This window comes from Mus caroli, unplaced genomic scaffold (genome assembly GCF_978045245.1).
Source record: "Mus caroli unplaced genomic scaffold, Mus_caroli_1 scaffold_18, whole genome shotgun sequence".
Lineage (NCBI taxonomy): Eukaryota > Metazoa > Chordata > Mammalia > Rodentia > Muridae > Mus > Mus caroli.
In genome coordinates, this window is record NW_028227273.1 from 71,463,454 (window position 1) to 71,488,149 (window position 24,696).

Genomic DNA, 24,696 nt, shown 5'->3' on the forward strand with positions numbered 1-24,696 from the left:
ACCGGTAAGGAGGACACATGCTCCACTATGTTCATAGCAGCCTTATTTATAATAGCCAGAAGCTGGAAAAAACCCAGATGCCCCTAAACAGACAAATGGATACAGAAATTGTGGTACATTTACACAATGGAGCACTACTCAGCTATTAAAAGGAATGAATTTATGAAAGTCCTAGGCAAATGGATGGACCTGGAGGGCATCATCCTGAGTGAGGTAACACAATCACAAAAGAACTCACACAATATGTACTCACTGATAAGTGGATATTAGCCCAGAAACTTAGGATACCAAAGATATAAGATACAATTAGTTAAACGCATGAAACTCAAGAAGAACAAAGACCAAAGTGTGGACACTGTGCCCCTTCTTAGAATTGGGAACAAAACACCCATGTTAAGAGTTACACAGATAAAGTTTGGAGCTGTGATGAAAGGATGGACCATCTAAAGACTGCCATATCCAGGAATCCATCCCATAATCAGCTTCCAAACGCTGACACCATTGCATACATTAGCAAGATTTTGCTGAAAGGACCCAGATCAAGCTGTCTCATGTGAGACAATGCTGGGCCTAGCAAACACAGAAGTGGATGCTCACAGTCAGTTATTGGATGGATCACAGGGCCCCAGTGGAGGAGCTAGAGAAAGTACCCAAGGAGCTAAAGGGATCTGCAACCCTATAGGTGGAACCCTATATGTATCAAAAGATCACTGGAAAGAGAGGCCCATTGGACTTGCAAACTTTATATGCCCCAGTACAGGGGAATGCCAGGGCCAAAAGGTGGCAGTGGGTGGGTAGGGTAGTGTGTGTGTGTGAGTGTATTGGGGACTTTTTGGATAGCATTGGAAATGTAAATGAGGAAAATACCTAATTAAAAAAATCAATTCTAAAAAAAAAAAAAAAAAGAGAGAGAGAGCAGGTTGAGCAAGTCAGAGACGCAATCCAGTAAAAACATCCCTCGATGGCCTCTGCATCAGCTCCTGCTTCCTGACCTGTTTGAGTTCCAGTCCTGACTTCCTTGGTGATGAACAGCAGTATGGAAATGTAAGATGAATAAACCCTTTCCTCCCCCCCCCAAAAAAAAAAAAAAGAAAATGAAGAGGGGGTTAATAATAGAAACAGAAAAATCTAGATAATCAAAAAGGCTTACTTTATAACTTTATACTCCCCATAATGTAAAATCTGAAATATGTGGGTATTTTCATCAATCCCTACCACTTTCTAAGGTTAAAGATATTCAGAATAAGAATTTACAGAATACAACTCTAACCAACAGTGAAATAGAAGAACTCACTAAAAGTCTCCCAACTCTTCATGCCAAAATGTGAGACCTCAATAAATTTAGGACATAATTCTTTGAGACAATCCAAGATATAACACCATTAACGTGATATTATGCTAAACAAGAGAAACAGAAGAGATATTGCTCAAGTCAGATTATGAGTCTACACTCACCGTAAGAACTAAGCCTCCTAATAAACTAACCTAGAAGGAGATTTATAGAATAATTTTTCTTATGAACCTTGGTACAGAAACACAATAAATTTATTACAAAGAAAACCCAAGAACCAATCAAAAATATCAACTACCACTCAACTACCATTCTCTGGTAGGCTTTACCACAATAGGTAAATAACATTCCATATATGAAAGTCAATAAATGTATATGTATGTATTTGTGTGTATATACACACATTTATACATGAAGTAAGTAGGAGAGAAATTTTTGAGAATTGAAAACACCCAAAAGATATGGGGATGGGGTAGCATGTGAAATCAGTTTGAAAACTCCTTTGCTCTCCTATGGAACCGAGAAGGATCTAGGAATTGGAGGAGGTAAAGCTGATAAAAATATACTGTGTACAAAAATAACTTTTCAAGAAAAAAATATTTGAAATTAAAAAAATAGTTAAATGCTAAAAAATTCTTTATCACATATCTCTGTATATGCATATTTTAGTCTCAGAGGATAGAGGTTCTTTTTCATGCATATGGAAATTGTTGATAATTCAACATTTCAAGAAAATTTGCCCTATTTGCCTCCTCTTAAATGCCAAATATGACATAACACAGCATATAACAGAGAGTTGACTATATTGGTGCTGCTTTAAATGCATTCCATATCCACATAGAATCATCTTACCTCAATTATCAACAAACTCGTCCACTGGCAGTACAGGTTCTAAAATATTAACAAGAATAGCTGAAAGGAAAATTATATTAGATTAATTTACTCATAAAACACAGGTTCACTTGCCTCTTAACTATTTGCTTCTGAAATACTAATTGTGGGAATTCTTCACAGCAACTACTGGAATGTAAAATTAGCAAAATAATGTAGAAAAGCAAACATAAACTAGAAGAAACAGGTCAAAATACAGTATTGACCTGTGAGAACTGAGGGTCATTTTGAAGATCATATTTTAGAAATCAAATAAATATTCAGCTAGTTACTTATTATTATTAATTGGGAATATGAGTGCTAGGTCTTATGAAGTTTTGAAAAGACCACACAGATCAAGCATTCTCAGGAAATTAATGAAAATTTAAAAATCAAGAGGAATGGGAGCAGGTCAATGACTAAAATATAAATAAATAAAAGACTTAAAATTAATGAAATTCATATCAACTTTCAGGCTATATATTAGAAAAAATAGAATCCTAACTATACAGGGGGATATTCTAAATGTATTTAAAAATTAAGATGAATAATGATCTTAACAAAAATAAAAATATGTAAGGAAAATGTGGTTCTGTGATGATCTGGATAGTTTTGGATAGAGCAGGATTCAGGACGTTTCTAGATTGGACATAATTTTAAATTCTCAAGACAATGTAAGTATAGATTTTGTTTAGATATTCTGTATCTGTCAGTGCTGTATCAATGTCTGTTATGCATTCTCAGTGGATAGCAAATGCTCTAAACATGAGGCTGAAATTCCCTCTCTGGGGATTTGTGACACAATGGCCAGTGTGTAATCATGACCTCAGATTTTGTGAGGCCTTCCTGAGCCATTAATGCATGTCTCATGGTGGATCAACTAACAAAATCCATTGCTATTATTTAAGGTGTTCACATAAACAGATTTTGAGGCAGTCCTGGGACCAAATTTTCACAAAGTGGAATCTTTCCAGGGACCTTAATTTCCATAAACATGTGTGATGTCAACCATCAAGCTACATCATCCTCATCTGTATTATAAACCAAGTTTATCACACAGTGGACAACAGGTGAAGATACTCAGGAGAGAGCATCAGTGATTCTTCCAGGGGTGAGGAAACATGGAAATATGAATGCATGTGTAGCATCTCCCTGGGACACAGTGTTAATAGTACATGGGAATATATTGGTACCTGTTTGATTTGCTGATTTGTTTGGCACTTCACCATCAATACTGCCCAGACTCAGAACAGGAAAAATATGTTCACCTTGATTTTAATCTTCTTGCTACTGAACATTCCACTTCTTGTGGCTGATTTTATTCATCCCAGGTGCTTTTGGAAAATAAAGCGAAATGAAAACAAGGATAGAAACCAGGAGACAGGATGTACCTTCGTGATTCATGCAGTACAACAACCTGTGGAGAAAGAGTATTTTAGTAATATATTGAATATACAGTAAGTGCTTTTGGGTTTTCCATTACAGTCATCATGAATGTTTCCCAAGACTACTGAGGATGAGGAGCAAAGCAAAGCTCTGAGGCTTTTGCACGGTGTTTTCAGCCTGCAAAAGAAGAAAGAACTTGAAATATTATAACAGACTTAATGCTATATTATGACTTTAACTTGACACAGAGTATGTTTTGCCATCAGTATATCATTAACAGGGATGGAAACTTAGCAATAAAACAAATCTGAACCTTTAACTGTCCATAAATATCTCTCCTAGACAGTTTCCATTTCACAAGAGCCAATGTATCTTATCAAAAGAATGCCTATAAGAATGCTTATATATTTTATACTACTTAATCCTACTAGGTGTTTAGGCAAATGGCCATAGAGACTGCTGATATTAACTGAACACACACACACACACACACATATATATTCAATTACTTCATAAATTTGCTCCATGTGGTCCCCATTTATGTACACATGCTGCATGAAAATTGAAGTTAGATATTTGCTCACTCTGAAGTTTACATTTTAAGCTATACAAATTCACTGGCTTTAACAACTTATGAAGTCCAGTTCTTTACCCTCTCTTTAAAATAAGGAAGCAATGGATGGACTCTAAGGGTTCTGTTTGTGTTCTTTGAAAATCATGCTATTGCTAATAGTAGTGACATCTCATTTATGAAAGGTGACCTTTCATGAGCATCTGAAGGTTTTATGATCTTCCAGGTTCTTTGTCATCTCAACCAAATTACACAGATCATTTCATCTCTATGAGTTGGGGATAATGAAATCCAGTGCAGATCTGTCCTTTTATTGACTACAAATGATATATGTAAGTTGCTGTCAATTATAAACACTGTCAACTTTTACAGAACTGAGACTGAAAATCACAAATATGCTCTGGCTTTGGCGTTTTCCATATATGAAATCAACAGGAACTCTGATCTTTTGCCAAATATGTCTCTATTTTTTGAATTCTCAACAGTCAATTGTCTCTGTGAATCTGAAACCATGAGACTCCTGCATTCGAATATACAAGATTATGATATTTTCCCTAATTATTTGTGTAAAGAATACTTCAAATGTGCAATGGCCCTTACAAGCCGGAATTTGGCAACAACTGTGACATTTTATACAATCGTGAAGAACTTCCTGTCTGATCAGGTAAATTTTTATGTTTGTATGAGTGTGTGGTTTTTGTTAGGAGGTGCAGCGTGAGAATTCAGTCATGAAATCATGTATCTCCTGTGCCAGCATGGCCTTGATAGGACTAAGTAAATCTAAGTAGTTCACGGGTGTTATTCACAGATTTGATGGGGTTTCCACATTACCTTATTTGAAATATAGATGAGGGAGAGAATAATATTTAGCTAAGATTTTTAGAACTATGCAGAACAAAATGTGTTTACATGTTCTAAGAATTCATTGTACCTCCTGCTGCTTCCTGTTTTCTAGTTCCTTCACATTACTTATGGACCCTTTCATCCTGTCCTGAGTGATCATGAAAAATTTCCCTATCTACATCAGATGGCCTCTGATCATACATCTCTAGCCCTTGCCCTGGTATCCTTCATAATTCATTTTGGTTGGAACTGGGTAGGGTTGGTCATCTCAGACAGTGATCAAGGTATCCAATTTCTCTCCTATTTGAGAAGAGAGATGGAAAAATATACAGTCTGCTTTGCCTTTGTCAACATGATTCCAGTCAACATGAATTTATACATGTCAAGAGCTGAAGTATTTTACAACCAAATCATGACATCATCCACAAATGTTGTCATCATTTATGGTGACACAGACAGTACTTTAGCTGTGAGCTTTAGAATGTGGGAATCCCTAGGTATACAGAGACTATGGATCACCACTTCACAGTGGGATGTCAGTCCTAGTATGAAACACTTTACGTTTGGTAACGAATATGGGACTTTTGCTTTTCAACAACACAATAGTGAGATTTCTGGTTTTAAAAATTTTGTGCAGACATTGAACTCTGTCAAATGCCCAGATGAATATCTGGTAGAGCTGGAATGGATGCACTTTAACTGTGAGGTCTCAGCATCTAAATGTAAGACACTGATGAACTGCTCATCCAGTTACTCATTTGAATGGTTAATGGTACATACTTTTGACATGGCTTTTATTGAAAAGAGTTATTACATATACAATGCTGTGTATGCTTTTGCCCATGCACTCCATCAGATGACTTTTCAAAAGTTTGATAATCTGCCCAAGGACAATGGGAAAGATCACAATTATAGCTGCAAGAAGGTAATATTTCTACTCTTAGATGATGTTTAGTTTTATTAATGATATAGTTTTAAGAGACTATAAATGCCCAAAACCAAGTGTGCTACAAAATGTTTTCCAAAATAGAAAGAACTTTTATTGAGCAAGTAAATCTTTATATTAGTATAAAACTCTAATGTTAAGGAAATAGAGTAGAAGGCATAATCTGTCCTTGTATTCCTGCGATTTTGTTACAAATTACCTGAATATCATCATACATGTTCTAATAATGAAAACATACTGAGCCCATCCACATGAGTCCACTCAATGATGAGACATTGTTCACTATTTTTCAAGCATATTGTACTCATTGTTCGGTATTGTTTTAACTACTCATCCAAATTCATGCTGTTCCTACTCTAGCCTATGGTATTACTTCTTGCTCTGAGAGTATTTACAAAGAAAATTGTATTAGAATTATGTTCCCTACAATTGTGTGTGGTGATGTGAGTGAATGCATATTTCTCACTGCTTATTTGTAAGATTCTGTTTTTATTTGTATCTGTGTCTACAGCTAGATATAGATGATAGATGTAAAGATAGACAGACATAAACAGAAAGAGAGAGAGAGAGAGAGAGAGAGAGAGAGAGAGAGAGAGAGAGAGAGAGAGAGAGAAGACGGGTTATTTATAGACACTTTTTGCCAATCTCCCTATCATTCTATCTAGGGCAGTAAACATAAATTTGTCTGGTTCTGTTTGGTACATTTTGTGAGAATGTGTATTCCTGTGTATAATTATCAATGCATGTTTCTGCCTGTGTCTGGGTTTTGTGTATGTTCTTTCATTTTTGTCTGTTTGTCTATGCATGAGATCACAAATTTTTCTCTGTCAATGTCACTGTGTGGATGTCAATATATGTCTATGTGAACCTATGAATATTTCTCTGTGCATGGGTTTGTATGTGTGTGTAACTGACTATGTGTTTTGTGTGTATCTGTGTCTGTTTGAAGTTTTTGATGCATATTCTGTGTCTGTGTGTGTCTGTGTGTATATGTGTTTTTATACATGGCTTTGGACATGTATGTGAATGTTTCTGTAGATAAGTGTGTGCTTGTGATATGTGTGCATCTCTACAAGGATGCAAGTCTCTCTGTTTCATGTGTATGTATATTTCATATTGCAAATATTGTTGATGTCTACATATATGTTTGTGCTTGATAATTTCTTAGAGAACTAAAATAATAACAACATTATAATTTGTTCAGCCCTTGAATTTCACTGAAATTTTCACCAGCATATTGCCAATAATGTTGCCTTTAAGATGAAATAAGAATATACTTTCTTACTTTAAAAAAGAGAATATACTCTATACTATGCTGACTGTCTTTCAGCTGGATCCCTCTCTGAGAAAGATGCAGTTCACTAATCCTGTTGGAGACATAGTGAATATGAACCAAAGAGACAAACTGCAGGAAGAATATGACATTTTCTACACTTGGAATTTCCCACAGGGCCTTGGATTTAGAGTTAAAATAGGGATGGTTAGTCCCTATTTTCCAAATGGTCAACAGGTACATTTATCTGAAGTTATGATAAAGTGGGCAAAAGGAAGTACACAGGTGGGTTCAGCCTAATTATGCTAATTTAAATTGAATTTTCAAGTATGTGCATCCAAATGTCCTTGAAACTGATTGCCATGTGCAAGATAAATTTGTAGCATCCTATACTATGTTTATTTTTTCATGTTTTATGTCACATTTTAGTAATTCTTTGAGGATTTCCAACATGAATACACTGTATTTGTATCATATCAGATACTGTTTCAGGCCTTTAATATTAGAGTAACTGTATCAGAAAACAGTTTATGTTATTCCAGTATAGTGAGAAATATGCTACTAGTCTACACTTGATCTTAGCCAAAAGGCTGAGAAGGTATATATGCTACTAGTCTAATTATTAATGACAGAGTAAGTTCCAATCTTATGATAAACCCTTTCAAAGGATGTTTAAAGACCTTGGATCTTTGTAAAGACAGAGTAAATGCATAATAACTAAGTCACAAATTTTTATTATATTATTTTCAAGCTTGCTTAACAAGTAGTTTTAAATTTCCTACAACATTACCTAGCCATACATTAATATTTTATGACAAATTTTGATACCTGTATGAACTATACCTTCTCTTCTTTTGTTTCTTTGCTATGTTGGTATGGTTGTTTTGTCAGTATGTATATCTGTGAAACACCTGCATGAAAAGTATATATGGAAAGCATAAGAATCATTCAAACCTCTGAGCATTTGCAAGAGCTTCTTGCCACACAGTGGGTACTGGAAATTAAACATGGCTCCTACTCCTGAGTAACAATTGTTTTTGAGAATTTAGCCATGTCTAGAGCCCTGAAGCATACCTTGTAAGACACAATGCTCACTAAAGGAAACTTGTCTGGCCCCATCCATTTTTGCATAGGTCATTCAAATAAAGAAGTCTGTGCAAGTTGCATGCTGTATATGAGGAAAAATTGGTAGTAATAAGAATTAATTTTTGAGAAAATTTGAAAATTAAATATCTCATAGGTATGGTGGTTATAACATAGTTATGAATTCTGATGTGATTAGTTTTAGTGTTTCATATTCAAATTGCCTAATTTCATTTGAATATCTCCTGTTGCTCTGATAATATGAAATTTAAAGTTACTATTCTTCCTCAATGTGATTAAGAATTCCATTCTTAGGGAAAAGAACGTAGGAGCTGAAAATGAAATGATATAACTGAGTATCAACCTAGAGGATAGAATAGAAATCTCACATGATTTCTATCCAGAATTTACATGAGCCTTATAACAACATTTCCTTGAAAAAAAATTTAAGAATGCAATCAGTGTTTTATATATATATATATATATATACATATTCATATATATACATATATATACTAATCTCAGTGTGTAATCTAATAAACAAACATGTTCAGACATCAAAGAAATATTTAAACATTAGATTTAAGTAAAAGTATGTACAATGATATACCAAACAAGGAATCAAAGAATGATTATAAGAATGATGAAAAAGAAATAAAGAAGAACAGTAATCACCTCTGGAAAATACAATAAAAATGTGAAATCTTTAATCACTGAGACACTGAATGCGAAAATGAAAGGATTTCACTAAATTAGAAAATAATGAAAGAATTTCAATATATATATATATATATATATATATATACATTATATATATATATATGTATATATATGAAATAAACCAAATAAATATCAGTAAATAATCTCATAAAAGGTATGCTCCAAATTGAGGATTGAAAAAAAAAGGCTTTATAAGTACAAAATTCAAACTATGACAGGGATAAAACAACAAGAAAAAATAAAATTCATAGGTGAACAAGGATGCATGGTCTAAAAATCAAATTTAAAACCAATGGGAACAAGACAGAAAAGAAACCACTCTCAGTAGCCACTGTATATCCATTATATTGCTGCTGTACATATCCAAAATAATGGAAGAAAAGTAGACATCTGTCTATTAGAAACATATAAATAGCAAGTTTGAAATAAATACTCAGCTTTTGAAATAAAATAGTCCTTGACAAATTTTACTTAAAATATATTGTGGAAATAGGAGCAAATATGAAAGCACAGGGGAGAACTCTCGTTGATGGAAAGACTCTCTTTTGTTAAGAGCAGGTTCCACCAGCTTCAATCATTTTTAAATGTAGCTTGCTCATTCATTCATTCATTCATTCATTCATTTGCTTTATATACTGATAACAATTTACATGCCCTCATCTACTCCTATTCCTTCTCCTATCCATCCCCTTCCTCCCATCCACTACTCTTTCTTTCTTCAGAAAAGGGGACTGCCCCCCCCCATAGCAACATGCTTAGTTATAGCATGTTGCACACCAATTAGGAAAAGATTCATGTTTTCTTATTGGGGTCAGGAGAAGCAACCCTTAGGGGTAAATTATCCAAAGAAAGACAGAAAATTAAGACACAGACTCTGGTATTGCACTTAGGAATCCCTCTTAAAGACAAAGCTGCACATTTGTTAAAAATGTTTAGAATGTACAACATTTTCTGTATCCATTCCTCTGTTGAGGGACATCTGGGTTCTTTCCAGCTACTGCTATTATAAATAGGGCTGCTGTGAACATAGGGGAGCATTTGTCCTTATTACCAGTGGGAACATCTTGTGCATATATGCCCAGTAGAGGATCTACAGGTAGTAGGATGTCCAGTTTTCTGAGGAACTGCCAGACTGATTTCCAGAGTGGTTGTACCAGTTTGCAATACCACCAGCAATGGAGAAGTGTTCCTCTTTCTCCACATCCTTGCCAGCACCTGCTGTCACCGAAATTTTTGATTCTAGCCATTCTGACTGCTGTGAGGTGGAATCTCAGTGTTGTTTTGATTTGCAGATCCCTGGTGATTAAGGATGTTGAATTTTTTTCAAGGGCTTCTCAGCCCTTCAGTATTCCTCAGTTGAGAATTCTTTGTTTAGCTCTGTGCCCATTTTTTAATTTATTTTTTATTAGGTATTTTCTTCATTTACATATCCAATGCTATCCCAAAAGTCCCCCATACCCTTCCCCCACTCCCCTACCCACCGAGTCCCACTTCTTGGCCCTGGCGTTACCCTGTGCTGAGCCATATAAAGTTGCAAGACCAAGGGGACTCTTTCCAAGATGGCCGACTAGACCATCTTCTGATACACATGCAGCTAGAGACATGAGCTCTGGGGGGTACTGGTTAGTTCATATTGTTGTTCCACCTATAGGGTTGCAGACCCCTTTAGCTATCAGGTTACCTTCTTGAATTTCAAGGAGTTGGGAAACAATTCAATTTTTCCTCAATTTTTCCATCTACTGATATCTGACATCATAAAATGCACTAAATAAGATCTGCTAACTTTGTTGGTGTGTATAAAATTAGTTTATTAATATCAAATACTTATATAATACAATTATGGAAGGGTAAGTAAAAATGTTGATAGCAGCATATGTCTACTTTTCCTTAGGTGCCAACTTCTGTGTGCAGTGCTGATTGTGGTCCTGGATCTAGAAAATTCGAGATGGATGGAATGGCAGCATGCTGTTTTCATTGCAAACCCTGCCCAGAAAATGAAATTTCTAATGAGACAAGTGAGTATTTCCTGCTGGAATAAGTTCTTCAAAAGGATTGTCATCTTGCTCCCATATTGGATTGCTGAAGTAGTTAAAAATAAAAGTTTAAAAATAAAATAAATCTCTGTCCTAAGTTACTCATTATAAGAGTACAATAATTTAATATGTCCTTATTAAGAAAAAAAGTAGAAATTGGCCTGCATCTTTTATACCTTGAAAATTCATAGTAGATGGCATACTCTCAAATAATTGTTTTGATAAGAAAATTTAAATGTACTCTTCAAAAGATCTTTTCTAGTATTTCATGCTCTAATAGTGTATGTAGATCATTAATCTTTAAAGATTTACTTATTTTGACTTGATATATATTGTTTTACCTAAGGCCACTCTAACCTTGCCTGTTTAGAAGCACATGGAAGACAAAAAAAGCCATGTGGGTATGGGTAAACAAACCCAGTTCCTCTGAAGATAAATGAACAGAGAAAATAATAACTTGTAAAATTATAAGATATTCAAATGAGTATTTTCTTCGGAAAAGGGATGTTTTGCATAAAAAGGAACATTCTTTTTTTCAAAAGATCAGTTATTTGAAATTTAGAAAACAGAGCATCACTCTTGACACATGATATGAAAATATGAGGGGCCCTCTAATCATTACTATTATATATCGTGCCCATTTAAAATTTTCCATAATAGAACACATTGTTCTTTTATTTGTTTTGTATGAGTAATTATTAAATGATTTGTTTATATATATTATTATTATTATTGTATATTTATTTCATTTACATTTGCAATGCTATTCCAAAAGTCCCAACACCCTCACACTCACACTCCCCCACCTAACCACGCCCACCTCTTGGCCCTGGCATTCCCCTGTACTGAGGCAAATAAAGTCTGCACGACCAATGGGCCTCTCTTTCCACTGATGGCCAACTAGGCCATCTTTTGATACATATGTAGCTAGAGTCAAGAGCTCCGGGGTACTGGTTAGTTCATATTGTTGTTCCACCTATAGGGTTGCAGATGCCCCCAGCTCCCTGGGTGCTTCCTCCACCTCCTCCATTGGGGGCCCTGTGATCCATCCAATAGTTGACTGTGAGTATATACTTCTGTGTTTGCTAGGCCCTGGCATAGTCTCATAAGAGACAGCTATATCATGGTCTTTTCTGCAAAATCTTGCTAGTGTATGCAATGGTGTCATTGTTTGGAGGCTGATTATGGGATGGATCCCCGGGTATGGCAGTCTCTAGATTGTCTATCCTTTAGTCTCAGCTCCAAACTCGGTCTCTTAGCTCCTTCCATGGGTGTCTTGCTCCCATTCCAAGAAGTGGCAAAGTATCCACACTTTCGTCTTCGTTCTTATTGAGTCTTTCGTGTTTTGCAAATTGTATCTTGTACCTTGGGTATTCTAAGTTTCTGGGCTAATATCTACTTATCAGTGAGTACATATCATGTGAGTTCTTTTATGATTGGGTTACCTCAATCAGAATAATGCCCTCGAGGTCCATCATTTTGCCTAGGAATTTAATAAATTCATTCTTTTTAATAGCTGAGTAGTACTCTATTGTGTAAATGTACCACATTTTCTGTATCCATTGCTCTGTTGAGGGGCATCTGGGTCTTTCCATGATCTGGCTATTAAAACTAAGGCTGCTATGAACATAGTGGAGCATGTGTCCTTCTTACCGGTAGGAACAACTTCTAGATATATGCCCAGGAGAGGTATTGTGGGATCCTCCAGTAGTACAATGTCCAATTTTTTGTGGAACTACCAGACTGATTTCCACAATGGTTGTACAAGCTTGCAATCCGACCAATAATGGAGGAGTGTTCCTCTTTCTCCACATCCTCAGCAGCATCTGCTGTCACCTGAATTTTTGATCTTAGCCATTCTGCCTGTGTGAGGTGGAATCTCAGGGTTGTTTTGATTTGCATTTCCCTGATGATTAAGGATGCTGAACTTTTTTTTCAGGTGCGTCTTAGCCATTCGGTATTCCTCAGGTGAGAATTCCTTGTTTAGCTCTGAGCCCCAATTTTTAATGGGGTTATTTGATTTCCTGGAGTCCACCTTCTTGAGTTCTTTATATATATTGGATATTAGTCCCCTATTTGATTTAGGATAGATAAAGATCCTTTCCCAATCTGTTGGTGGCCTTTTTGTCGTATTGACGGTGTCTTTTGCCTTACAGAAGCTTTGCAATTTTACAAGGTACCATTTATCCATTCTTGATCTTACAGAAAAAGCCATTGTTGTTCTATTCAGGAATTTTTCTCCTGTGCCCATATCTTCAAGGCTTTCCCCATCTTTCTCCTCTATATGTTTCACAGTCTCTGGTTTTATGTGCAGTTCCTCAATCCACTTAGATTTGACCATAATACAAGGAAGTAGGAATGGATCAATTCGAATTCTTCTCTATGAAAACCTCCAGTTGTGCCAGCACCATATGTTGAAAATGCTGTCTTTTTCCCACTAGATGGCAATAGCTCCTTGTCAAAGACCAAGTGACCATAGGTGTGTGGGTTCATTTCTGGGTCTTCAATTCTATTCCATTGGTCTAATTGTCTGTTGCTATACCAGTACCATGAAGTTTTTTATCACAATTGCTCAGTAGTACAGCTTTAGGTCAGGCATGATGATTCTACCAGAGGTTCTTTTATCATTGAGAAGAGGTTTTGCTATCCTAGGTTTTTTGTTATTCCAGATGAATTTGCAAATAGCCCTTTCTACTTCCTTGAAAAATTGAGTTGGGGTTGCCTGGGCTTGCCTGGACTTCAGACACATGGGCAAAGCTAATAAGCTAGTTGGAATAACCAATTTATGTTCATATGGGGGTAGTAGTCAATCTGGTTATGTTATTTACCTGTGCCAGTAATTTCTTACCAGCAGTTAACTACGTTGCAAAGCTGACAACTGGGAACAAGCTGAGGGTGCCTTAGAATCATTGTCTCTTAACAGCTTTACACCTCTTAATGCAAGAGGATTGTAGAAATTATAGAAGAAAAAGGTTAATCACATCATATTTCAAAATGTTTCTCAAAGTTTAAGAAATGCAGATATCCTTTTACCAAATCCTAGTTACCAAATATTGTACTTGATTGATAAAGGATTTTTAAAAAGGCTAAGTCATAGTTAATGAGCAAATTGAAGAAAGTTTTTGAAACTTGTTTCTCAGTGGCAGGCTGACAGGGACATGAATTTAAGTGAACATTTGCCCTGTGATGTCTGATTTTGAACATTGTAGATACCTAAGTAACAGAAGAATTCTTATTTCTGCACAATTTAAGCAAAATCATTTTTCTCCTCATCTGAAAAAGAAAACCATATGGATTAAAATGCTTTCGGAGTTTTATTTCTCAAATTAAAATCTGGTCACTTGAGATCCATTTTGTTCTCTGGTTTAAAAGTTAAAAGGTTTCTCTTTAACAGTCTCTTCAGCAGCAAAAGCAGAGTAAGTATATAAGGAACAACAGTTGTGCTGGGGCTCCTTGTGAGGGAATTATTTTTCCTGTTTCTCCTTTAGTATCTGTCTGCTGCAGTTTAAATAAGTAAAGCCTTCTAAGATGTTTAGTAGACAGATCAAACAAAATGTTTTTATTTTAAAGTGAGTGTTTCTCTTCTCAACTGATCTAAAGATGAAAACAAAATATCGTACGTAGAAATATTTTGGTAATATTTTTACAAGCTTTCCTGTTTTTTGTCTTATTTTCCTTGCTCCATTTACTGTAGGTTGCACACGAACTCTTACTCTCTTGTAATTGTGTCTCAGACTTCTCGAAAGTCGACTTTCTGAGTTGCCCAGATCTTCTAGATCCAACGTGTTAGCCTTGGTTTGTTTTTGTGCTTTCTGTATTTAAAATTTGAACTGTACTAGGCAAATGCAAGATTATAAATTTAGCTAATAGGAGTTTACCAACAGTTCAGATGATTATGATTTGATTTGGTTTAATTGAGCTGTACTAGTTCATTTCATAAGGAAATGATACTGTAGACAAATGTAAATAAAAATCCGTGAGTCAAAAAAAAAAAAAAAAAAGAAAAAGAAAAGAAAAATTGAGTTGGAAGGTTGATGGGAATTGCATTGAATCTGTAGATTGCTTTTGGCAAGATAGCCATTTTCACTATATTGATTCTGCCAATCCATGAGCACGTGAGTTTTTTCCATCTTCTGAGATCTTCTTTAATTTCTTTCTTCAGAAACTTGAAGTTTTTACCATACAGATCTTTCACTTCCTTCATTAGAGTCACGACAAGGTATTTTATATTATTTGTGACTATTGAGAAGGGTGTTGTTTCCCTAATTTCTTTCTCAGCCTGTTTACCCTTTGTGTACAGAAAGGCCATTGACTTGTTTGAGTTAATTTTATATCCAGATACTTCATAGAACCTGTTTACCAAGTTTAGGAATTCTCTGGCGGAATTTTTAGGGTCACTTATATATACTACCTTATCATCTGCAAAATGTGATATTTCGACTTCTTCCTTTCCAATATGTGTCAGCTTGATCTCCCTTTGTTGTCGAATTGCTCTGGCTAGGACTTCAAGTACAATGTTGAATAGGTAGGGAGAAAGTGAGTAGCCTTGTCTAGTCCCTGATTTTACTGGGATTGCTTCCAGCTTCTCACCATTTACTTTGATGTTGGCTACTAGTTTTCTGTAGATTGCTTTTATCATGTTTAGGTATGGGCTTTGAATTTCTGATTTTTCTAAGACTTTTATCATGAATGGGTGTTGGATTTTGTCAAATGCTTTATCAACATCTAACGAGATGATCATGTGTTTTTTGTCTTTGAGTTTGTATATATAATGGATTACGTTGATGGGTTTCCATATATTAAACCATCCCAACATCCCTGGAATGAAACCTACTTGGTCAGGATGGATGATTGTTTTGATGTGTTCTTGGATTCGGTTAGCAAGAATTTTATTGAGGATTTTTCATCAATATTCCTAAGAGAAATTTGTCTGAAGTTCTCTATCTTTGTTGGGTCTTTCTGTGATTTAGGTATCAGAGTAATTGTGGCTTCATAAAATGAGTTGGGTAGAGTACATTCTGCTTCTATTTTGTGGAATAGTCTGTGAAGAACTGGAATTAGATCTTCTTTATAGGTCTGCTAGAACTCTGTACTAAACCCATCTGGTCCTGGGCTTTTTTTTATTTGGTTGGGAGACTATTAATGACTGCTTCTATATCTTTAGGGGATATAGGACTGTTTATATCATTAAGTGGTTATCGATAGAACTTTGGTACCTGGTATCTGCCTAGAAATTTTCTATTTCATCCAGGTTCTCCAGTTTTGTTGAGTATATACTTTTGTAGAAGGATCTGATGGTGCTTTGGTTTTCTTCAGATCTGTTGTTATGTCTCCCTTTTCATTTCTGATTTTGTTAATTAGGATGCTGTCCTTGTGTCCTTTAGTGAATCTGGTTAAGTGTTTATTTATCTTGTTGATTTTCTCAAAGAACCAGCTCCATATTTGGTTGATTTTTTGAATAGTTCTTCTTCTTTCCACTTGGTTGTTTTCACCCCTGGGTTTGATTATTTCCTGCCATCTACACCTCTGTGGTGAATTTGCTTCCTTTTGTTCAAGAGCTTTTAGGTGGGTTGTCAAGCTGCTAGTGTGTGCTCTCTCTAGTTTCTTTTTGGAGGCACTTAGAGCTATGGGTTATCCTCTTAGAAATGCTTTCATTGTGTCCCATAAGTTTGGGTATGTTGTGGCTTCATTTCATTAATCTCTAAAAAGTCCTTAATTTCTTTCTTTATTCCTTCCTTGACCTAGGTATCATTGAGAAGATGGTTGTTTCCATGTGATTGTTGGCTTTCTATTATTTAGGATTGTTATTGAAGATCAGCTTTAGTCTATGGTGATCTGATAGGATGCATGGGACAATTTCAATATTTTTGTATCTGTTGAGGCCTATTTTGTGACCAATTATATGGTTGATTTTGGAAAAGGTACCATGAGGTGCTGAGAAGAAGGTATATCCTTTTGTTTTAGGATAAAATGTTCTGTAGATACCTGTTAGATCCATTTGTTTCATAACTACTGTTAGTTTCACTGTGTCTCTGTTTTGTTTCTGTTTTCATGATCTGTCCATTGATGAAAGTAATGTGTTGAAATCTCCCACTATTATTGTCTGAGGTGCAATGTGTGCTTTGTGCTTCACTAAAGTTTCTTTAATGAATGTGGCTGCCTTGTATCTGGAGCTTGGATATTCAGAATTGAGAGTTCCTCTTGGAAGATTTTACCCTTGATGAGTATGAAGTGCCCCTCCTTGTCTTTTTTGATAACTTTGGGTTGAAAGTCGATTTTATTAAATATTAGAATGAATACTTCAGCTTGTTTCTTCAGACCATTTGCTTGGAATATTGTTTTCCAGCCTTTCATTCTGAGGTAGTGTCTGTCTTTTTCCCTGAGATGGGTTTTCTGTAAGCAGCAGAATACTGGGTTCTGTTTGTGATGCTAGTCTGTTAGTCTATGTATTTTTATTGGGGAGTTGAATCCATTAATATTAAGAGATATTAAGGAAAAGTAATTGTGTCTCCCTATTATTTTTGTTGTTAACGTTGGCATTCTGTTCTTGTGGATGTCTTCTTCTTGGTTTGTTAAAGGATTACCTTCTTGATTTTGCTAGGACGTGGTTTCTGTCCTTGTATTGGTTTTCTTGTGTTATTATCCTTTGAACTGCTGGATTCATGGAAACATAATGTGTGAATTTTGTTTTTTCATGGAATACTTTGGTTTCTTCATCTATGGTAATTGAAAGTTTGGCTGGGTATAGTAGCATGGGCTGTCATTTGTGTTCTCTTAGTGTCTGTATAACATCTGTCCAGGATCTTCTGGCTTTCATAGTCTCTGGTTAAAATATCTGGCGTAATTTTGATAGGTCTGACTTTATATGTTACTTGACCTTTTTCCCTTACTGCTTTTATTATTCTGTCTTTATTTAGTGCATTTGTTGTTCTGATTTTTATGTGTCAGGAGGAATTTTTTTTCTGGTCCAGTCTATTTGGAGTTCTGTAGGCTTCTTCTATGTTCATGTGCATCTGTTTCTTTAGGTTTGGGAAGTTTTCTTCTATAATTTTGTAGAAGATATTTGCTGGCCCTTTAAGTTGAAACTCTTCATTCTCATCTACTCCTATTATCCGTAGGTTTGGTCTTCTCATTGTGTCCTGGATATCCTGGATGTTTTGACCTAGGATATCTTTGCATTTTGCATTGTCTTTGATTATTGTGCTGATGTTCTCTATGGAATCTTCTGCACCTGAGATTCTCTCTTCCATCTCTTGTATTCTGTTGCTAATGCTCGCATCTATGGTTCCAGATTGCTCTCCTACGTTTTCTATGTTTAGTGTTGCCTCATTTTGGGTTGTCTTTATTGTGTCCACTTCCCTTTTTATGTCTAGTATGGTTTTATTCATTTCCATCACCTGTTTTGATGTGTTTTCCTGTTTTTCTTTAAGGACTTGTAACTCTTTAGCAGTGTTCTCGTGTATTTCTTTAAGTGAGTTATATAGTCCTTCTTGATGTCCTTTACCTTCATCATGAGATATGCCTTTAAATCCGAGTCTAGCTTTTCAGGGTTGTTGGGGTACTCAGGACTGGCTGAGGTGGGTGTTCTGGGTTCTGATGATGGTGAGTGGTCTTGGTTTCTGTTAGTAAAATTCTTAAGTCTGCCTTTCACCATCTGGTAATCTCTGGAGTCAGTTGTTATAGTTGTCTCTGGTTAGAGCTTGTTCTTTTCGTGATTCTGTAAGCCTGTACCAGCAGATCTGGGAGACTAGCTCTCTCCTGAGTTTCAGTCATTAGAGCACTCTCTGCAGGCAAGCCCTCCTCTTGCAGAGAAGGTGCACAGATATCTGTTATTCTGATTTGCCTCCTGGCAGAATATGAAGGCCAAAAACAGGGCCTGTGCCAGAAGCTGTTAGCTTCTGTCGTCCACACTCTCACCTGTGCAGACTAGTATTGGCAGGAGCTGGGAACATAGATGGCTCCTGCAGATGCTCCAGCAAAGACCTCCTGGGCGGGGTGGACACCTCTCCTCTGTCAAGGAAGGTGCCCGGATGTCAGGAGCCCAAAATGGCTCTGCCTTAGAAGCTCTGTGGCTCCTGCCTTACCCAGAAGCTGTTAGCTTCTGTAGTCCCCACTCTCACCCGGGCAGACTAGTCCTGTCAGGATCTGGGAAGGAAGATCACAATTATCTAAATAAATTCATTTTTTACATTCCATGATATATTCCCTCAACCCTGATCCACCCTTTGGTTGTTCCACATCCCATACCTCCTCCTCACCCCCATCCTATGTGGATGTGCAGACCACCACCCCACATGACCTCTAAACTCCCTGAGAACTCCAGTCTATTGAGGTTTAGAGAAAAGGACTCAAGCCTGTGGGCCTGAAGAAAGAATGGAAACAGGCAAACTCTGGAAATAGGAGGTTTGGGGAAACCTTCCAGAATGCACCAGAGATCTGAGAGAATTTCTGGAATCAAAGGAAAGGACCTTTGATGAAAAGCCTAACTCTAGGGAGAGGAAACTTATAGAACCCACCTCGAGTATGATGACAGGACATCAAGTGAGGGTTGGGGTTGCCATCCCACAGCCACATCTCTGACCTATATAATACCTATATAATCTCTGTTCCTGTCTGAAAGAATTACAGGGATAGAAATGGAGAAGAGCCTGAGGAAAAGAATGTCCAGTGACAGGCCCAAAGTGGCATCCAGATAGGGGGAGATCCCAAGTGCTGACACTATTACTGAGGTTATGGAGCACTCACAAATTGGGGCCTATCATGACTGCCCTTCAAAAGACCCAACAAGCAGGTGAAAGAGTCAGATGCCGATGTTTGCATGCAAACCAATGGGCAGAAGCAGCTGACCCCTGTTATTGAATTAGGGAAGGCTGAAAGAAACTGAGGAGAAGGGTCATCCTGTATGAGAACCAGCAGTCTCAATTAACCTGGACCCTGAGGTCTATCAAACACTAAACCACCACAGAGGCAGCATACACCAGCTGATATGAGACCCCCAACACAAATACAGTAGAGGACTCCTAGGTCTGTGATCTTTCAGAAATGATGCACATTAATATTGTGTGTTCCTTAAAGGAATTAGCCACAGATTTCAAATGGCATTGGCACTAGCATAGTCCATGTTAATTAAATAACTATTTTGTTAGGATGAATTAAATACAAATGGCAGGCATGTAGTTTTTCTGGGCGATTTTTGTGCCAACTTGTATAATTGAAGTGATATCATAAGAGGACATTTATTGCTAGTAAGATTGCTGAGAATTTAAATAATTCACAACTAAGTATGATGCTGTAAGTTTCCCCAGACCCATCGAATAATAGTAGGTAACCAACTCCTACCAGTTGCTTTGTGATGCGCATACAGTTCTACATTAAACATACACATAAGTGATTTAAAAAGGTTGTTTGGAGACACATGACATTGGCACTGTCAACCAAACTCAATTATTCTCCAAAAGCAATACATTTTGCTCACAACCAAGCTAAATTCTTAGCCCTTAAACAAATAAAATAATAACAGCTCTCCACAAATGCTTTGTACCATATAAAAGACTTCTAACCTTGGAAGTACATTATTTATCCTGTATTGCAATCATTCAGTGACTCACTGGAATGGCAATCAGATTTCCTACACACACAATGGTGGGAACTACAGAACTTTTAACCTTCTGAAAAAGGCTTGCTGCCCTTTGATAAAAAAAAGGTGTAGGAATGTGGTATTACTGTAGTCATAAGAGGACAAAAGTTGGAACAATTTTTAAAAAATATTTTGGAATTAATAAAAATCAACATTATATTTGTATAAATTTCAGGTCTCACTATCACCTTCATGCTTCCTCTATATAAACCTAATCATTCTCAAGTTAATGATACTTCATGTGACTTTTATATGTAACCATACTCATAAATAAACACATCCATGATACATGATCAAAACAGTATAGTAAAATAGACAAAAAAAACTTTGTTGCTTTCATTTGCCTAATGATGATCACCATTCGAAAATGGAAAATATTATTTCATGTAACAGTGACTTTCAATGCATTCTAAAAAACATGTTATGGTGAATATCTAGAGCAGGCCTCTTCACAGGGTGTTCTCACTCCCTCTGACTCTCAGCCTGCCAACTTGCAAGTCCTGCTAGGCCACATGGCTCCCACCAGGCTAATTTTTGATGGGGCCCCCTATGTTCCGGTTGCTTTCAGGCAACACCCCTCACATCCCTGGTTAACCATATCAAAGCATAATTACTGGGTAGAATCAAAACTCTTAATGCATAGTTAGCCAATCAGATTTATGTATCAGTAATAACACAATTAACAAATGTCAAAACAATAATTTCAGAGCCAAAGGATAATAATAAAGCTTTAACACAATTATTCTAAACTTTTGATAACACCACCTCAGTCTCCATTCTGGTTCCCTCTCTGCTCCTCAGACCCTACTCTGTCTCCTCAACTCCTGGATATGCCTCCCTTCTACTGTCCAGTCACAAACTTCCAACTGCCTTAATGTGATTGTACAGGGAAAATCCTGCAACAACAAACAAACTCATATATTGCAGCACTTCTTCTATATGCTGAAATGAAATATCCTGTCAGTATAGTAGCTGAAGCTGCACTAACAATATCTTCATTTCTCCATTAGATGTGGATAATTGTGTCCAGTGTCCAGAGGACCAATATGCTAACACAGAACAGAATCACTGCATTCATAAAGCTGTTGTATTTCTCAGCTATGAAGAACCACTGGGGATGGCACTTTCCTTACTCTCCTTGTGCTTCTCGGCATTCACAACTGTGATTCTCGGCGTCATTGTGAAGCACCACAATACTCCAATTGTTAAGGCCAATAACAGAATTCTCACCTATATCTTGCTCATCTCACTCATTTTTTGTTTCCTCTGCCCCTTGCTCTTCATTGGCCATCCAAACTCAGTCACCTGCGTTCTACAACAAATCACATTTGGAGTTGTATTCACTGTTGCTCTCTCCACTGTCTTAGCTAAAACAATTGTGGTAGTTCTGGCATTCAAAATTAGAGCCTCTCAAAGAATGATGAAGTACTTTCTAGTTTCAGGGGCATCTAACTACATCATTCTCTTTTGCACTCTCATCCAAGTTATTATATGTGTAGTTTGGCTGGGAGCTTCTCCTCCTTCTGTTGATATTGATGCACAATCTGAACATGGCCACATCATCATTGTTTGCCACAAGGGTTCAGTCAATGCATTTTACTCTATTCTGGGATACTTGGCTCTCCTGTCCTTTGGGAGCTTCACTCTGGCTTTCCTTTCCAGAAAACTTCCTGGTGCCTTTAATGAAGCCAAATCCATAACATTCAGCATGCTGGTGTTCTGCAGTGTCTGGGTCACTTTCATCCCTGTTTACCATAGCACCAAAGGCAAAGTCATGGTGGCTGTGGAGATCTTCTCCACTTTGGCTTCCAGTGCAGGGATGCTGGGATGCATCTTTGTTTCTAAATGTTACACAATATTGTTTAGACCAGACCGGAATTCTCTTGAAATGACCAGGATTAAATCATCTTCCCATGCTCGAATTTCATAAATTCTGAAAAATGTATAGTTGGTTTATAATCACAAAATGTTGAATTATATTGCCATACCTATCTGCTTTTAGAATAACTCTCACTGTTTCCTCTATGGATATTGCCTAGCAATACCATGTCTGCTGATATTCCCATTGATCCTATATTTTTCCACAATGATCTGAAACAATCTTCTTTTGACAGAAAGAGATAATATAATCCTGAACCATTCTTTGTTAGAGGAGTACTTCTAGCAGCATAGAGGAAAGAGGTATATTCTTATCCACAGGTTGTTAGAATATTTACAAAGAGGAATTGATGTCTCTTTAAATATAATCTTGGACTCTTTCGGTAGAGGAACTAATCCAATACTCAGCCCCAATACCTGCTGTTACCAAACACCTGTATCAATAGCTACAATTAACAGGATGCTCTCTTTTGTGTTGCATATGTACCTGAAGCTATTTTTGCACATTATAAGGCACACAAACTCACACACATAAACACATAATGCACACAACTAAATTTTCATAAAATTTTTAAAAAATACAGAAGAACATTACAAAAACTATATAGTGGTATATTGTAATGTTCTCCTAAGGTGTCACAATTATAGTAACTTACAAAGAAAAGATCAGCTTTGAGTAGAAATGACTGAATTTATTTTCAGACACTCTACAGATAACTCTCAATTTAAATTATATCATCAAAGACATACTTGTGAAATTGTCATGGAAAGCACAGCTTGTTGAAGTAATCTCTTCTATGTGTGGAATTTTGATGAGTCTGTGCAAAAGATCAGCTTTGACACCACAGAGTAACCCAAGGCAGGTAGCTGGTTAAAGTCTGTGTTGACATCAGCTGACATGGGTTTGTTGGTCCAGAAATGCACAGAGGATACTGGCTACGATATCCAGTGTCTAGAGAAGGAAAAGTGGGGGAGATTCAAACATTCACAAACACATGCACACATACATACACATTCACATGCACATTACCACACACACACAGTGGTTGAGGCAAATAGAAGTACTAGAAAAGTCACACATACATTGACACATAGAGACAAACAGAGAATCAGAGAGACAGACAAACACATACACACTCACACATTTGATGGCTGAAGCCAAGCATTTCACATAAACACATATGCACACATATAGACAGATGCACATATACACACAAATCGGTAGATGTAAGAAAGTTCAAACAGACAGGTTCCAACTATTTCTCATATAATACCCATACATATATACACACAATTGGTGGAAGGAACAAGCTCCAATACACACCCAGACATCTTTACATATCTACATATGAGAAGATATGAATGGAATGAAATTTCAGCACACACATACAGTTTACACATGGAAACAAACACACATCTACACACACATATATCCATACATCCATCCATCCATACATACATATATACATTGGAAAGTAAAAAGGTTCAACATACTCCTACACAAAATTTACACATACACATACATACACATTGTTGATGGGTGCAAAATGCAATGTCCCAACCACTTTATTCTTTCTCCCACCCCTTATGTAGTCCAGAAAAATCATTCAGGTTGTATAATAATTTGTTTTAGTATTTTTCTCATTAATTACTATGAAAAAAAAACGTGCTCTTCCGGGCGGACCAGCACTGGGGTAGCTAGAGCGCAGGGTCGGCTGACACCCGCCAGCTACCCACGACCCCCTCCACAGGATTTTGAGACTGCTGGTGAGTGGAACACAGCTTCTGCTCCAATCTTTAAACAGTGACAACGACAACAACTAACCCCAGAGATTACCAGATGGCGAAAGGTAAACGTAATAATCTTACTAACAGAAACCAAGACCACTCACCATCATCAGAACCCAGCACTCCCACTTCGCCCAGTCCAGAGCACCCCAACACACCGGAAAAGCTAGACACGGATCTAAAAGCATATCTCATGATGATGGTAGAGGACTTCAAGAAGGACTTTAATAACACACTTAAAGAAATACAAAGGAACACTGGTAAACAGGTAGAAGACAGTAAAGAGGAAGCACAAAAATCCCTTAAAGAATTGCAGGAGAACACTGCTAAAGAGTTACAAATCCTTAAAAAAAAACAGGATAACATAATCAAACAGG

General features: G+C 36.7%; 1 protein-coding gene and 1 pseudogene across 1 annotated transcript; one reads left to right on the forward strand and one right to left on the reverse strand.

The window, feature by feature from the left end:
* Nucleotides 1-3,254: 3,254 nt before the first annotated feature.
* On the forward strand, nucleotides 3,255-24,103 carry LOC147000486 (vomeronasal type-2 receptor 116-like). The gene is made up of 6 exons (XM_085832564.1): nucleotides 3,255-3,618; nucleotides 4,491-4,782; nucleotides 5,074-5,886; nucleotides 7,238-7,465; nucleotides 10,875-10,998; nucleotides 21,664-24,103. Exons 1-6 carry the CDS (start codon nucleotides 3,422-3,424, stop codon nucleotides 22,581-22,583), a joined length of 2,574 nt encoding a protein of 857 aa, XP_085688690.1. The 5' UTR covers nucleotides 3,255-3,421; the 3' UTR covers nucleotides 22,584-24,103.
* Nucleotides 7,620-7,782, reverse strand: LOC147000487 (U2 spliceosomal RNA; annotated as a pseudogene).
* Nucleotides 24,104-24,696: the final 593 nt, after the last annotated feature.